At 36.9% G+C, this 16,361-nt stretch overlaps 1 protein-coding gene across 2 annotated transcripts in view; it reads left to right on the plus strand.

The window, feature by feature from the left end:
- The first annotated feature begins 2,131 nt into the window (after window positions 1-2,131).
- The window catches only part of tlcd4b (TLC domain containing 4b), a 45,073-nt gene continuing 30,843 nt past the window's right edge, over window positions 2,132-16,361 (plus strand). For both annotated transcript variants that reach the window (XR_007427095.1, XM_022664963.2), the window contains exons 1-2: window positions 2,132-2,521; window positions 11,076-11,228. Coding sequence is in view for 1 of the 2 variants with exons in the window: in XM_022664963.2 (XP_022520684.2) it covers window positions 11,083-11,228 (146 nt within the window). In the remaining variant the exon portion in view is untranslated. The remainder of the gene's footprint in view (window positions 2,522-11,075; window positions 11,229-16,361) is intronic.

The following is a 16,361-nucleotide window of genomic DNA, read 5'->3' on the forward strand; positions in this document are numbered from 1 at the left end:
CATATAAACTACTTGTTATGCTTGTTGCACATCTGCTTTTTCAAATTTTTATTTGCTTATCATAGAAGCAACTTGTTTTTTTTTTTTACATAAGCTACTTGTTTCATATAAGCTACTTGTTTATTTTATTAGCTTAGCATAGAAGCTACTTGTTTGTTATTTATTTTAGCTTATAATCATATAACTTAATTCACTTGTTAGTATATAAACTACTTGTTCATTTTATCAGCTTAGCAGAGTTATTTTTATTTTTGTTAGCTTAGCATAGAAGCTAACTACTTTAAGCAACCGGTTATTTGTTTACTTGTTAGCTTAGCATAGAAGCTAACTACTTAAGCTACCTGTTATTTTTTTACTTGTTAGCTTAGCAAAGAAGCTACTTAACCTACCTGGTATTTTATTGCATGGAGGCTAACTTATTTGTTATTTATGTTAGCTTTACATATAAACTACTTGTTATGTTTGCTAGCTTGTAGCACATCTGCTTTTTCTCATTTTTATTTGCTTATCATAGAAGCAACTTTTTATTTTTTTCACATAAGCTACTTGTTTATTTTATTAGCTTAGCATAAAAGCTACTTGTTTGTTATTTGTTTAGCTCATAATCATATAATTCACTTGTGAGCATATAAACTATTTGTTCATTTTATTAGCTTAGCATAGTTATTTTTTTTGGTTAGCTTAGCATAGAAGCTAATTACTTTAAGCAACCTGTTATTTGTTTACTTCTTAGCTTAGCATAGAAGCTAAATCCCTAGGCTTTGTTATTTGTTTTAGCTTATAATCATATAATTCACTTGTGAGCATATAAACTATTTGTTCATTTTATTAGCTTAGCATAGTTATTTTATTTTGGTTAGCTTTGCATAGAAGCTAACTACTTTGAGCAACCTGTTATTTGTTTAATTGTTAGCTTAGCATAGAAGCTAACTCCCTAGGCTTTGTTATTTGTTTTAGCTCATAATCATATAATTCACTTGTTAGCATATAAACTACTTGTTCATTTTATTAGCTTAGCATAGTTATTTTATTTTGGTTAGCTTAGCATAGAAGCTAACTACTTTAAGCAACCTGTTATTTGTTTAACTTACTTCTTAGCTTAGCATTGAAGCTAACTCCCTAGGCTTTGTTATTTGTTATAGCTTATAATCATATAACTTAATTCACTTGTTAGCATATAAACTATTTGTTCATTTTATTAGCTTAGCATGTTTATTTTATTTTGGTTAGCTTAGCATAGAAGCTAACTACTTTAAGCAACCTGTCATTTGTTTAACTTACTTCTTAGCTTAGCATTGAAGCTAACTCCCTAGGCTTTGTTATTTGTGTTAGCTTATAATTATATAATTCTCTTTTTAGCATATGAACTATTTGTTCATTTTATTAGCTTAGCATAGTTATTTTTATTTTGTTAGCTTAGCATAGAAGCTAAACACTTTAAGCAACCTGTTATTTGTTTAACTTACTTGTAAGCTTAGCATAGAAGCTAACTCCCTAGGCTTTGCTATTTGTTTTAGTATATAATCATATAATTCAGTTGTGAGCATATAAACTATTTGTTCATTGTATTAGCTTAGCATAGTTATTTTATTTTGGTTAGTTTAGCATAGAAGCTAACTACTTTAAGCAACCTGTTATTTGTTTAACTTACTTGTTAGCTTAGCATAGAAGCTAACTCCCTAGTCTGTGTTATTTGTTTTAGCTTATAATCATATAATTCACTTGTTAGCATATGAACTATTTGTTCTTTTTATTAGCTTAACATAGTTATTTTATTTTGGTTAGCTTAGCATAGAAGCTAACTCCCTAGGTTTTGTTATTTGTTTTAGCTTATAATCTTATAATTCACTTGTTAGCATATGAACCATTTGTTCATTTTATTAGCTTATAGCTTATAGTTATTTTATTTTGGTTATCTTAGCATATAAGCTAACTACTTTAAGCTACCTGTTATTTGTTTACTTGTTAGCTTAGCATAGAAGCTAACTACATTAGCTACCTGTTATTTTGTAATTGTTAGCTTAGCATAGAGGCTCTGGTAGTTTTTTTAATCAGCGGGGCTCGTGCCTTTGTTGCTAGGGGGTGTGACCAATGGAGGGGCGTGTGTGCGGGGGGCGGGCCCAGGACTGCGACGGCGTCAGCAGCAGCAGCAGCGGCAGCGACTAGCCGGAGCTTTCTGTGCTGTGCGGGGAGGAATAGGTTGAAACGTGGCGCGGGGAGGATAAATATTAACTAAATCCGTGTTGTTCGGGGAGGTGGAGCATGACCGCGGGTGCCCGGCTCGGCTGTGGCGTGGAGTAGTGTGCGGAGGGCTCGGTGCGGGAGACGGGCTGCTGGCTGTGTGCGAGGCTAGCGGACCGGCTAGCTGCAGCAGTAAGTTTGGGTAAAGAAGTGTAGAGGAGGCGGCGGAGGAGGAGGCGAAGGAGGCGGGGGAGAGAAGACGGCGGCGGCCGCGGCGGAGAAGCAACAACAACAGCAGCAGCAGCACCGACACGGACACACTTATGCGACTGAAATAAAGGTAACAGGCTGCTGTTTGTGTTGGGAAATAGATTAGATAACTAGCTAACGACCTGGGTACTGCTGTTACCTAATCTAATGCTAGCTACTGACTGGCTGACTGACTGGGGGAGAGGGGGCTCGGCTGAACCTCACTCACTGGAGGCTCATAACTGAGACCATTAACAGCGAATAACAGCAACAAAAATCATCAAATAAACAGCGAATATCAGTTTATACGCAGCCGCCTCTACTCAGAAACCCGCAGGTGTTTGTGTTGGTGGCGTGTGAATGGCTGTAAACGGTATGGCTGCCTCCTTATTCCCCCACAAAGCGCAGCAGCAGCAGCCCTGCATCAGTAGGCGCCTCTGAGATGCTCCAGCTCCAGTTCAGCTGTAGACGCATTATTCCACACTGGCCTGCAGCATGGGGGTGCTGGGAGGTGGTGGGTGTGCTGGTATGGCTGGCCTCTGAATCAGTTTATCTGATTTTGCTGTTTGTAGGTATATGTTTGAGTAAAACCAAAATTGTTGTTTTATTCTAAAAACTACAGACAACATTTCTCCCAAATTCCAAGTCAAAATATTGTCATTTAGAGCATTTACAGTATTTGCAGAAAATGAGAAATGGCTAAAATAACAAGCTTTCAGAAATCAATATTAGGTGGAATAACCCTGGGTTTTAATCAGTTTTTTTGTGCATCTTGGCATCATGTTCTCCTCCACCAGTCTTACACACTGCTTTGGGTTAACTTTATGCCTTTACTCCTGGTATATATATATTTATATATATACTTATATCCATATGTATGTAAATCCGTATCTCTCTCTCTCTCTCTCTCTCTCTCTCTCTCTCTCTCTATATATATATATATATATATATATATATATATATATACATACACACGTATATAAGCCAGTTTCACTGACAAAGATGAAATACAATACCAGTCAAAAGTTAGGACGCACCTCCTCTCATTTAATGTTTTCAGTTGTATTACGACATTATGATAAGGTCATTTTTGTAAAAAAAAAAAAAAATGTTTTGAATATATTGATCTTTTACAATATATTGCCCAGCCCTATACAATATTAATTTAACATTAATTTGACAGTTGGATGGCAAGGCAGAATGCTTTTATTTGTAGGAACTCTCATTTCAAAGAATAAGAATGTAGGAAGTGTAAGAAGTGTAGATACTGTAATAAATCATAATCTATACTAGTAATAGTAGTTATAGATACCTGGAACTAGAGTTTATTTCTAGTAAAAATGTTTTTTAGTACTGCTGGTTTGATTTTAGGCTAAAACCACTCAACCACACATGACCTTGTAGTATGTTTGCCAATATAAAATTTATTTTATAAAGAAAATATAACATTTGTGTCCGTTAATCTGATATATAACCCGTTTTCTGCAGTGATCGTGAAGCTGAAATGCCCACAGCAGTGTACCATACAGATTCCCTTCATTAGCCTGTAAACACCCCCACTGGATTCACTCTTGACTGGATTCACATTGACTCCTGTCAGTCTCTGCTTTCTTCTTTCGTCTGGCTCAGTCTGTTACAGGCAGACAGAAAGAGAGAGTCCTGCAGCTTCAGTGTTGGGTTTTAAATCAGTTTGTCCATGTGTAGACGTTCTCTGAATGATGCTAAAGCAACAACCAGAACCGTGGTGTGGATTCTGGGACTAGAATTGTGTTGTCTTTAGGAATGTTTCCTCACATTCCTTCACTCTCCAACTCCACAATTGAGCCACTCTCCCCTAACAAGAAGAGCCAGTTGAGCAATATCTGGAAAATCTGGAAAACAGTAGTTAGTGTCTATTGCTGTATGATTGTGGCACGGCTTAGTTTACTTTACACACCTACCATATTTTTCAGACTATAAGGCACACTTCATATTCTTTACTTTTCCTAAAAACCAACAGTGCGCCTTATGTATGAATTTTACCAGTCAGGTATTAAGAAGCAGTGAAGCCACTCCACTGAAGTACAGCGTTATAAGGGTTTTCAGTGAAGTTTCTCCAGCACTAAGGCTCGGTGCAGCAGCATTAGCAGTAGCCGCTAACCTCAGCAATAGCTCTTCAGCCGTTCAGAGGCGAATATATCGGACTGTAGTCTGCGTGTTTGCTGTGTTAAAACAAGCTACGTGGGACGAACCGCTAGCTGATAGCACCCTGGCTTTCTGGAACACTCTCAGGGTTTCTCAGTCTAGCGCTGTCGGGCGGTATTTACGTCTCTCACTTGCACTGTGGTAAGAGGCTAATGCTAATGCTGCTGCACCCAGCCTTAGTGCTGGAGAAACTTCACTGAAAACTCCCACTTAGACAAAATATTGGAAGTCTAAGCTTACTGTCAATAAACAAAAGCACTTTATTTACCCAAATAAACATTTTTCTGGAGAGAAATCTGTGTAGAATATTATACATCGCTCATTTGACTTTTAAAAGAGAATATTTTTGTTAAGAATTACAGTTTTATTTACTTAGATGCGTCCCCCAGCTTCACCATTAGAAGGGGAAACATGGTGACACCCTTGCTCTCTTAGATGTAGGCATCCTTTATAGTGTTGCTTTATGCGCCTTATAATGCGCATTATAATGTGCTTTATGTATAAAATAGACCAGAAAATAGACGTTCATTGATAGTGCGCCGTATAATCAGGTGCACCTTATAGTCTGAGAAATACGGTACCTTGTTAGGTCCAGACTTCAGACTTTCCAGACGAAAGAAGAGAAATTTGGTCCTATTGAAAGAGTTGTTCTCGGTCCAGATTAGCTAAACTATGATTTGCTTCAAGTGCAGTGAAAACCTGTTTTTAGATGGTTCGGACTTTTGTACCAATTACAGAAAGTTGAGACAGACTATCATCTTCTATGAAACAACAAAAGAAGAAAAAGTACCAGTGTTGTGTCAAGATCTGTTTCCCTTCATGTGCACGCATCACACATTACATTGCCGGTGCTGGTGATTCTGTATCTGCTGTAACTGTAGATTAATCCTTATTTTTAAACACAAATAAAAGGATTCTGTTTAATTCATTCTGCTGTGGGCATGTGCCTTCACTCGAAGGTTGCCAGATTTTGTCAGTGAGGCAGATTTTGGCACAACATTTAAAAGGCAACTTACCAAATTGACAGCATGTCAGCATCTGATGGGATACTGGTCTACAAACCAGTCAGTGTCAAGTATAGGGAGACTCTGCCTGTGTAGATGATGAGGAGGACCGGACGCAGTTCTGTAGTCCTCTTAATGAACTGCTAAACAGTGTAAACCCAAACCTAACCACACTAAAAACCTGAAAAATGTTTGACTTTTGGTCTAAAAAATGCCCTCAGTCTTGTTTTCGTGTTTAGACCATCTCTGACTCTTGGTTGAATCATTTCCCATACAGTGTGGAGCTGTCAGAGCTTATTTTATTATTAATGTTATAAATTTAAGCCCATTGTTGCTTATGGCGTTGCTTACATTTACACTTATTTATTATTTATATTTATGGCATTAGGCTGGTGCTCGTATGCTTATTGACTTATATTTAAAAATCGTGTTATACAGGCAGGAGAAATGCAGTGTTAGAGGTTTTGCCAGCTCATTTTATTGGTGTTGAGTCTTAAGACTGGTTTATATTTTGATGCAGAAGTATATATTTCGTTAAAACGATTTTTCATTAAAAAGGGACTGCACAATTATGAAAAATGCACTATAAATATTCTTAGAACTTTAGCAAATCGTGTTTTGTCAAATTGTCAGTAATCCTAAACAATGTTTTTACATGCTCTTAATGCACTTAAAAAATCAGGTAATGGGAAAACTTTGGGTTTACATGAGCCAGGCAATAATCTGATTTCAAATTTGCAATCAGTCAGTAATCTCACATGAACCCACTAAGAATGAGCTTCTGTTATATACGTTTACATTTGCATGCATGAAAAAGCACAGAGTGAGAAAACTGAAAGAAATCAGAGTAGGTGTGAACATGTGCTTTCTAGGTTTTAATCTGGTTTAAGAAGTCAGAGTATGCTGTTTTATAACTCATGTATTAGATAACTGTTGAGTATTCATATGGTTGTATAAGCCAGCATTAAGGCTGTTTGTAGTGTAGAACAGTAATAGTCGTAATGTTTTTGTGAATTGCTTCATTTAAAGAAACACAGAAACATCATGGTAAAAATGCATAAATGCATAGTGATGGGTGTGTCTTCAGGCAGCAGCAGGTAGAGGTTATCTTACAGGTTGCTATGTAATCACTGCTGATTCATTGAAAAGGTAAATATTAATATATTGTTATTATTCGTTCAGTCAGGTAATCATGAGTGCAATCAAACAGTCATGGCAACAGGGCTTTTCTCTAGGGCCAGTCAAACTGATGATTATAAGGCACACAGTCAATGAACAACTGCCTATATTCTTATTTTTTTGTTCAATGGAATGACTGTATCCCTTTTTATTGTTGTTATAACTTTTATCCTTTAACTTTAACCTTGTGCCTTATTTTTATATGTAAAGCATTTTTGAGAATTTATTTTATTTAAATACATTTAAATACAAATAAATACTATTTCCATACATAAGGCGCATTTTGCGACACTAGTTAAAAACAGCAGGTCTCACCTCTGGGTGATGAGACCTGTAAAGCTAAGTTAAATTAAGTAATTATTGAAAAAAAGACAAACGAGCACAGAATGTTAATATACACAGATTTCTCTTCTTAAAAAACTGTTTATTTGGGTAAGTAAAGTGCTTCCATTTATTTACAGTAAGTTTAGATTTACAGATTTCCACTAAGGCTAGGTGCAGCAGCATTAGCATTATCATTATCATTACCTTCTAATGCCGCCCACCAGCGTTACACTTAGCAAGTAATGCTAATACTGCTCCAGCAGTGCTAGCCGGGGTTAGCAGGATGCTACAGTCCGATAATACTCACCTCTGAAATGCTAATACTGCTCCAGTCTCAGTTCTGGAGAACTAAATTGAAACTCCTGTATAACGTTGTATTTCAGCAGAGTGGCTTTACTGCTCCTAAATACCTGACTGGTAAAAAAGCACTGATGATTTTTAGGAAAAAAAGGATTTTAAGTGCGCAAAATACGGGAATTACGGTAAATATGGTAAAAAAAAAAACAACAAAAAAAATGTATATACGTATATTAGGAGTGGGCGATATGGTCCTAAAATAATATCACGATATTTCATGGTATTTTCATGTATCAATACTCTTGTCTATATGACAAAACACTAAATTAGAAAAAACATATATCAAAAATACACTACTGCAGCAAAATGATTTTTTTTTTCTGAGAGTAAAGGACTGAAATGTGTAGCTTACATAAAAAACCCAATCCACTGTTTGAGAACCACTGCAGTAGACAATATCACAATTATCAAATATTAGTAAGGTCATGTCCATTTATTGTACGATAGGTCTGATAAGGTAAATATTGTGACAGGTCTAGAAATCTCCATGGTAAACTCCAATGTTCTGCTGGTAGATCCACCTCATCACGCCTGCTTGTGTAATAGAAGTGCAGCATGTAACGGTCACGGTGGACTTTTGTCTTGTAGCACAGCACAGTCTCAGTTCCGTGATTAAGGGAAGAATGCCACTGGGTTATCTCTCCAACTGGCAGCCAGTCACTTGATCATTGGCCTTTCTGAGCTGCGTTCGTTAATCAATGCTCTATTGTGGCCGCGCTGTCGGCTGCATACCTGCCCGGATAAATTATTTAAAGCTTTCTTAAGAGGTGAAGCATTGCTGTGTGTTAATGTCCACACTGGAAATAGGCTTATGGGGGTTTAGCCTGTTGTTTTCCTGACGTAACCTGATTATGTAGAGTTTCGAAATGTGGACCTTTGACCGGCCTGAGAGAGAAAAAGCTGATTATCATCAGTACAGTAATGGGGTGATTGATAGTATTTCTGTAATCTGCAGTGATTGTGTCAGTGTATGATGATTATTGTTATTATTACAATTATCCAGGTCAGATCATTAGACATCAGATAAACCTATTGAGGCCTGTTGGGTAACAGATATGTGCTAAGTGATCAGTGGTTTTGTGATTAGTGTAGAATCAGTGCCTGACTCAGGGATCAGAGTCAGGATTTTTTTGTTAAAAGAAAAAGTGTTGAAGTAAGTTAGTGCTGGACCATGTGGCCAAAACATATGTCACAATATATTTAACTGTAAATTCTGTACATCTCGTACAACCCAAGACCATTTTTTGTAGTTTTATACCTTTATTTTATTCTCCTAAAATGACAAAGAAATATATATATATATATATATATATATATATATATATATATATATATATATATATATATATATATATATATAGCTCTGGAAAGAATTAAGACACCACTTCAGTTTCTTAATCAGTTTCTCTGATTTTGCTATTTATAGGTTTATGAATATGAAAACACGTTCATATTCATAAAGATTTAAGAGTTCAGAAATCAATATTTGGTGGAATAACCCTGGTTTTTAATCACTGTTTTCATGCATCTTGGCATCATGTTCTCCTCCACCAGTCTTACACACTGCTTTTGGATACCTTTATGCTTTCACTCCTGGTGCAAAAATTCAAGCAGTTCAGTTTGGTGGTTTGATGGCTTGTGATCATCCATCTTCCTCTTGATTATATTCCAGAGGTTCTCAATTTGGTAAAATCAGAGAAAATCATCATTTTTAAGTCATCTCGTACTTTTTTCCAGATATATATGGTTTATGATATGTGTATTATGACTATAGTTACTCGAGTTGTTAGTTATTACCCTCACACCACCAGTGCTGCAGCTAGCGGCTTAATGCTAGCTTGGTTAATAGAGTGCTGCAGTGTCAGGATAGTTTGTGTTATCTAATCAGACAGATTAGATTTATGGTATAGAAAAGGTATAGGTTGAACTTCATGTGTTTCTTTAGGCATGTGTCTACATGCAGTCAGAGAATGAACTGAAGAAACACTGGAGAGTTTGGAGTGAAGCTCTTCAGAGTGTACTAAAAGACATTGACCCTGCTGTCCCACTCTCTAATGAAAAACACTTCACTTACACACACACACACACACACACACACACACTCACTCATTCCATTCTCTGCATTTTAGACAATGTATATTCCCAAAATTATTTGCAATAAACAATATTGTAGTCATTGTAAGACCATTCCTTTAAAAAGTATACTTAAGTGCAGTTACAAAGGTTTGTTTAAAGGTGTCCTCCTGCTAAAATCCACTTTTTCTTGTTCTTTGTGAAATAAAGTAGGTTGTATATGATGCTGCACATGAAATTGTTCCTCAGCCTCCATTGTCTGCAGAAGCTAGTAAAAGAAAATATTCAGAAAAACAAGTCGATCAGGAAAAGCACCGTGTCTACATCAACCCGTGAATTAGTATTCATGACCCCGCCCACCTCGGCTTGGGACCGCCTACAGGCAGCGCTGAAGCAGGGCAGCGACACAGTCTCGTCAGATAGGAGGAGCTAACACTGCTAGGAACAGCATGGCAGTTCATTCCTGTGTTATTTGTGCGAATAACACATCAGTGTTTATATACTTTCCCCAGTAATTCAGAGCTAAGGAACAAATGGTTAGAATTTGTATATGGAGGAAAAACACCACCAGCCAAGTACAATTAAGATAGGTAGGTGTATGTTTAGAACAGTTATGTTTACACTAGTTAAAAGTAAAAATCCACCCCAGGGTGGATTTTTACTTTTTGGACCTGGACTGCCCACCTCTGTGTGTAAGTAACTATATGTTTAAATAGGATCTCCGGTGGATTTGGCGGTGTTTTACAGAGACTCTAAGATTAGGTTTGTGTCTGAACTGCACTTAGCAGGGCATTATTACACATGTTGTAAAGTAACATATTGCAAAGACTGTTATTAGTGTAAAAATGTCTTTACTTTAAAATGTTTCTAACTGTTGTCCATCTCTCTGGTGTTGCATTGCTGTTAACCAATCAGAGGCAATATGTTTGCATGTATTAATATTCATGAGCAAGAGCTGAAATCCTATCGTTTCTCCCCCCCCCAACACACTCTTCCACCAGACTAAAGCAGCGTTATACTGGATCACCGGAACACAGTTCACATGGCATTCGTTCATACTAGAGATTTACTACAACCAGACATTTTAAAATGAATGAAAAATGATAGAATGAGAACTTTAAGTTGACTTAAGTCACTTTTAAGTTACTACATGATTCTTGGTGTGTTCCTTCATAGTCTGAATTACTTAACTATTTATTTACAATGCACGCCTCTCTCTATTTTCTGCTTCACCTGGATTTCTCCAGCCACTTCCAGACCCAGTCATTTCCCTTCCAGATCAGCAGTGAATGGCTCTTTTTGTCGCTGCTCTTTCAGCCCCAGTTGCAGTAACATGTTCCACTTGCAGGGACAAAGCGCTGGCTGAACCAGACCGTGTTGTTTACTGGAGGAGGCGTTCATGCTGCTCCATCTGGAGTCGATAACAGAGAGGAGAAAAGCAACGGTTCTGACTCAGTGATTCAGATTCAGAGAGACAGTTCCTCAGGAAAATAAACTTAACATCTGTGTGTGTGTGTTCCACAGGTGAGCGATGGATACGCGAGAGTTGTCCGTGGTGGCTGGAAGCTTCATCGGGTTCCAGCTGTTCTTCTCTGGCGTCAGCCCACTAGTTTCGTCTGCTTTTACTGAGGGCTACGGAAAACTTCCACCTCATAAGCTCAATGAGTGGAACTCCAGGTAATGTGCACGTTTATACACACACACACACACACACACTAAAATATAAATATAGAATTTGGTAGGGCGTGACAAAATGCAGGGATTGTGTTTGTGCTTATAACCAAGGTCATAAAGATAAAAAGCAATATTCCATCCTATCAGCTCTACTAAACACTGAAGTTATAGTGTCTTTGCATAAAGTGTTGAAAACGAGTCTGACATCCATGTACCGTATTACTCTGATTATACGGCGCACTTAAAATCCTTTCATTTTCTCAAAAATCGACAGTTCTTTAGTCTACCATTATTGGGCAGTAGCGCTAACCGCGACTGGTGAGCACAGCTCACCAGCTCATTTGACTTTGAAAAGAAATACAGTTTTGTTTAATTAGGCGCCCCGTCAGTGCAAGACCTGTTGAATTAGAAGGGAAACATGGCGACACCCTTGTTCACTTTAATGTAGGCATTCTTACCAGTGTTGCTTAGTGTGCCTTATAATCCGGTGCACCTTCTAAATTAAAATAAACTAGAAAATAGACATTCATTGAAGGTGCGATTTCTAATCCAGTGCAATTTATAATCCTTGCAGTTTTAGCTGTAGTGTTTTAGCTGTAGTGTCTTTGCAGAAAGCTGAAACATTATTAGAAATATGTTTTTGCCTAAACATTACAGTGTTAAATAGTAATGATATTTTGCATCATTTGGCCTGAATTATATTTAATATTGCCTGTCTAGTATGTGCTTGGACCCCAGTGATTCGCCACTTACAGCAATGATTAGTGTTAAAATAATTCTAGTTATAGGTTTATTCTTGTATAAGGTTAAAATTGAATAATCCCTAATGCATCACAGTGTTGAAAATTGCCTTATTTGCGTAAATCGTGTTTAAAAAGGCCTGTCTAATATGTGCTTGGACCCTAGGAATCGCCGCTAAAAGCAATATTTAGCATTCAAATAATTCTAATTATAGGTTTATTCTAGTATATGGTTAAAATTTAATAATCCTTTATGCATCCCGGTGTTGAAAATTGCCTTATTTGCGTAAATCATGTTTAATATAGCCATTCTAATATGTAATTGGACCTCACAAATTGCCACTAACAGCTATATTTAGTATTAAAACAATTTTAACTATAGGTTTATGTTAGTTTAAAGCTGAAATCTTATTATAAGTTAGTTTTTCTCTACAAAGCAAAGTGTTGAAAATAAGTCTAATATGCTGCTCATATGCTAATATGAGTTTGGACCCCAGGAATCGCCACTTACAGCCATATTTAGTATTCAACTAATTCTAGTTAAAGTGTCTTTGCATGAAGCTGAAACCTCAGTAGAAATACTGTATTTTTTGCCTGCACATCAAAGTGTTAATAATGAGTCTGACATTCATTTATTAGTAAAGATATATTGCGTCATTTGACTTGAATCATGTTTATTTTGGCCTGTCTTATATGTGCTTGGACCCCAGTTATTGCCACCTACAGCAATGAATAGCATTAAAGCTAAATAATATTATAAAAGTTATGTTTGCCCGTAAATATCACAATGTGAATTTGACATTCATGTAATAGTGGAGATATATTGCATCATTTGGATCACCTGAATCATATTTAATACGACCTGGCTAACAGCTGCTTTCCCTTTGTTTTACCCACTGTTTACCATTTTTTTTATGATGGTGGTACATCTGTCTCCAGATCAGTTCTCTAGCATCATTCATGTGACTCACAACGCAATAAAATTCATTACACAGCAGATTAATCAAACAGTTCCTCACCCACATGGTCCTTCAGCGCTTTTGCATGTGAATCATCTGAGTGTACACACTTTAGCTGTAGTGAATGAGCCTTTTGAACTGACATTACCCTCCTTCAGAAGTGAGACCCGTAATCACTGTATTGTGCGTGTATGACCTTTGCAGTGTGGACCGTGCTCAAATGAAGAGTGTGTCCGTCAGTAAAGATGCAAAGGTCTCTGTCAGCTGTTGTGAAATTATATGGAACTCTGCACTCAGGCTCTACTTAAACAACTGTGTTCTGAGCACAGTACTCAAAACACACTCGCATTCACAAACGGTCGTTAAAATTACGCTATGTCTGTATCCAACAAGAACAAATACCACATTTTATTTTATTTGATTACTTAAAAATTTTACCTTCTTTACGATTAATAAAAAACGAGAAATGAAACAATTAGAAATAAGTGTTGAAATCAAATTAAACTTTATACTGTATGTGTAAATGTACCGTATTTTCTACTATAAGGCTATAAGGTGCACCAGATTAAGCGACACTAGTAAGGATGCCTACATCAAAGTGAGCAAGGTTGTCGCCATGTTTCCCTTCTAATGGTGAAACTGTAATTGTTAAAAAAAAGAACATTTTCTTTTAAAATCAAACGAGCGCTGTTAATGTTAATCTACACAGATTTCTCTCCTGAAAACCGTTTATTTGGGTGAGTAAAGCGCTTGCGTTTATTTACTGAAAGCTTAGATTTCTAATATTTTGTAAGTTTTTACTTTGTTTTACTTACTTTACTTAGTTTTTATATTACTATTGGGTGAGTTTTCATTAAAGTTTCTCCAGCACTAAGGCTGGGTGCAGCAGCATTAGCATTAGCCAATATCCGTGACACCAGCGGCAAGTAAATGCCACCCGATAGCACTAGACTGAGGAGCCCTGAGTGTTACGGTAACCCAGGGCGCTATCAGCTAACGGTTCGTCCCACGTAGCTTATTTTAACACGGCAAACACGCAGACTACAGTCCGATATACTCGCCTCTGAGCAGTGAGCTAGCGCTTAGTGCGGCTAGCAGCTAATGCAAATCTGCTGCACCCAGCCTTAGTGCTGGAGAAACTTGACTGAAAATCACCCTTATAAGGCTGTACTGCAGAGTGGCTTACTGCTCCTTAATACCTGACTGGAAGAATTTATACATAAGGAACACCAACTATGAAGAGCACTGTTGATTTTAGGGGAAAATTCAAGGATTTTTAGTGCGCCTTATAGTCCGAAAATACATTAATTTAAGAATTACATTTCCAAAAATTAAAAGTAACAGGGCAGTGGACTAATTAGCAGTTTCCTAGCCAGGTGTGGCCTTTTCCCTCGTTATTGTATGACATTTTAGGGCCGAAAAGCTCTGAATTTGATTCTGAATGCTAAATTTGCATTTGACAGCTGTTTATCAGATCTGTAAAAATGCTGACATAAAATGTGATGATGCAAGAGAAGGTTATCTTTAGGCTTAAGCAACAAAACAAACTTATCTGAAAGATAACAGAAACTTCACAAGTGGTTATATGTACAATTGTGTATATTTGTAAAAAAGAGAGAGTAGATTGACAATCTCAGCAGTGCAGAAAATGCCTGGATGGCCATTCAATACAAATAATAAAGGGATTAAAGCAATTGGCAACAATGCATATTTCTGTGGAGAACTGATGTTAAGTGGGAGATGTGCACTGATTGATCAGGTTATTTTATTTTTAAATAGAGTGAAACAGAGATTAATATAACATTAAACATAACGTTTGTATAATATTTAATTGTAAAAGTATCTGCTGCTGTTGCTGTTTGCTGGAAGCTGCTGTTCACTCCGTGTTTGGAAGGACGCTTGAAGCTGGCGGGGTGTTTGAGGGCGTGGTCAGTCTCAGACGAGGGTTCAGGGAACCCGTCAGTCCAGAACCAGATGACCAATGGAGATTCAAGGGGAAGGCCTTCTTCTAAGCCCCGCCCACCCGTGAAAACTGTGCCAAAACTCAGAAGCAAAAATCTGAAGCAGAAGCAAAAGAGAGATTCCAGAAGCAAAAGTCTTTAACAGAAAAATCCAAAAAAATCCACAGAAAATTCACAAAAACACATAAATAAAAGCAAAGACTGGCAAAATCCAAACAGAAATAATTTTCAAATAACTGCAAAGAATAATAAAGTAACCAAGTATATTTAAAAATATATATTTGATATATTTTTTTCTGTTTTGAATTTGCAGCATACACTTTGCTTTTGATTCTTAACATTTTGATTGCAAATTTAATTTTTTTGTGTAAAACTTTTGGCACAAAATTCACTCCATAGATACCAAGGTCAGCACTGCACAATACACACAAACGCTTCGTGACTCCAAGCCCTTTTCTGATTCATCAGCACGCCACAGCTCCCCATACATTACCAGATTATAAGGTGCATTATCAATAAACGTCTATTTTCTGGTAAATTTTTATACATAAGGCGCAGCGGATTATAAGGCGCATTATGCAACACTAGTAAGGAACAAGGGTGTTGCCATGTTTTCCTTCTAATTCACCAGCCCTCTGGGTGGTGGTGTGGTGGTGATGGAGGGTAACGAAAAGCTAAGCTAAGTAAACAGAACTGTAATTATTAAAAAAAAAAAAAAATCTCTTTCAAAGTCAATCAAGCACTGGATATTAATCTACACAGATTTCTCTCCTAAAAACTGTTTAATTAGGTGAGTAAATCGCTTCTGTTTATTTACAGTGAGTTTAGATTTACAGAATTTCTCTAAGGCTGGGTGCATCAGCATTAGCATTAGCGGCTCACTGCTAGCAAGATGTTAATGCTGCCCAACAGCACTACACTCCCTGAGTGTTCCAGTAACCCAGGGCAGTATTACCTAGCAGGTTGTCACACGTAGCTTGTTTTAACATAGTAAACGTGCAGAATCCAGTCTGATGTACTTGCCTCTGAATGACGAAAGAGCTAGCGCTTAGCGTGGTTAGCATTCCCCGCCAAGAAAAATAAGTCCACCTGATGCTGTTTCTCCATGTATTTTGTCAAAGTAATAATTAATAAGCCATGTAATGAACTATCATCAATATTCTTATGCTTTTTTTAACTCATAAACACTATAGTCTAACCATTTCTGAAAATATATCTTAGGTGTGAATATATTTTAAGTCTATACATTCAAAAATAAGTAAAAAAAAAAAAAAAACAGGTGCTTGGTAAAATTTTGACTAAAACATGGTCAGTTCCAGGAAAATATAACAATTCTGCTTCCTTTTACGTTTTAAATGATTATATTTTTGAGCAGCCGTATGTCTTCTGGAGTGAAGAGATCAGGGCATGAGTCTGTCTGATATAATTACTGTGTTATAAGACCTGAAAGAGGAACTGAAAACAAAAACGGAGACA

The sequence above is a fragment of the Astyanax mexicanus genome, chromosome 19 (genome assembly GCF_023375975.1).
Source record: "Astyanax mexicanus isolate ESR-SI-001 chromosome 19, AstMex3_surface, whole genome shotgun sequence".
NCBI classification, from domain to species: domain Eukaryota; kingdom Metazoa; phylum Chordata; class Actinopteri; order Characiformes; family Acestrorhamphidae; genus Astyanax; species Astyanax mexicanus.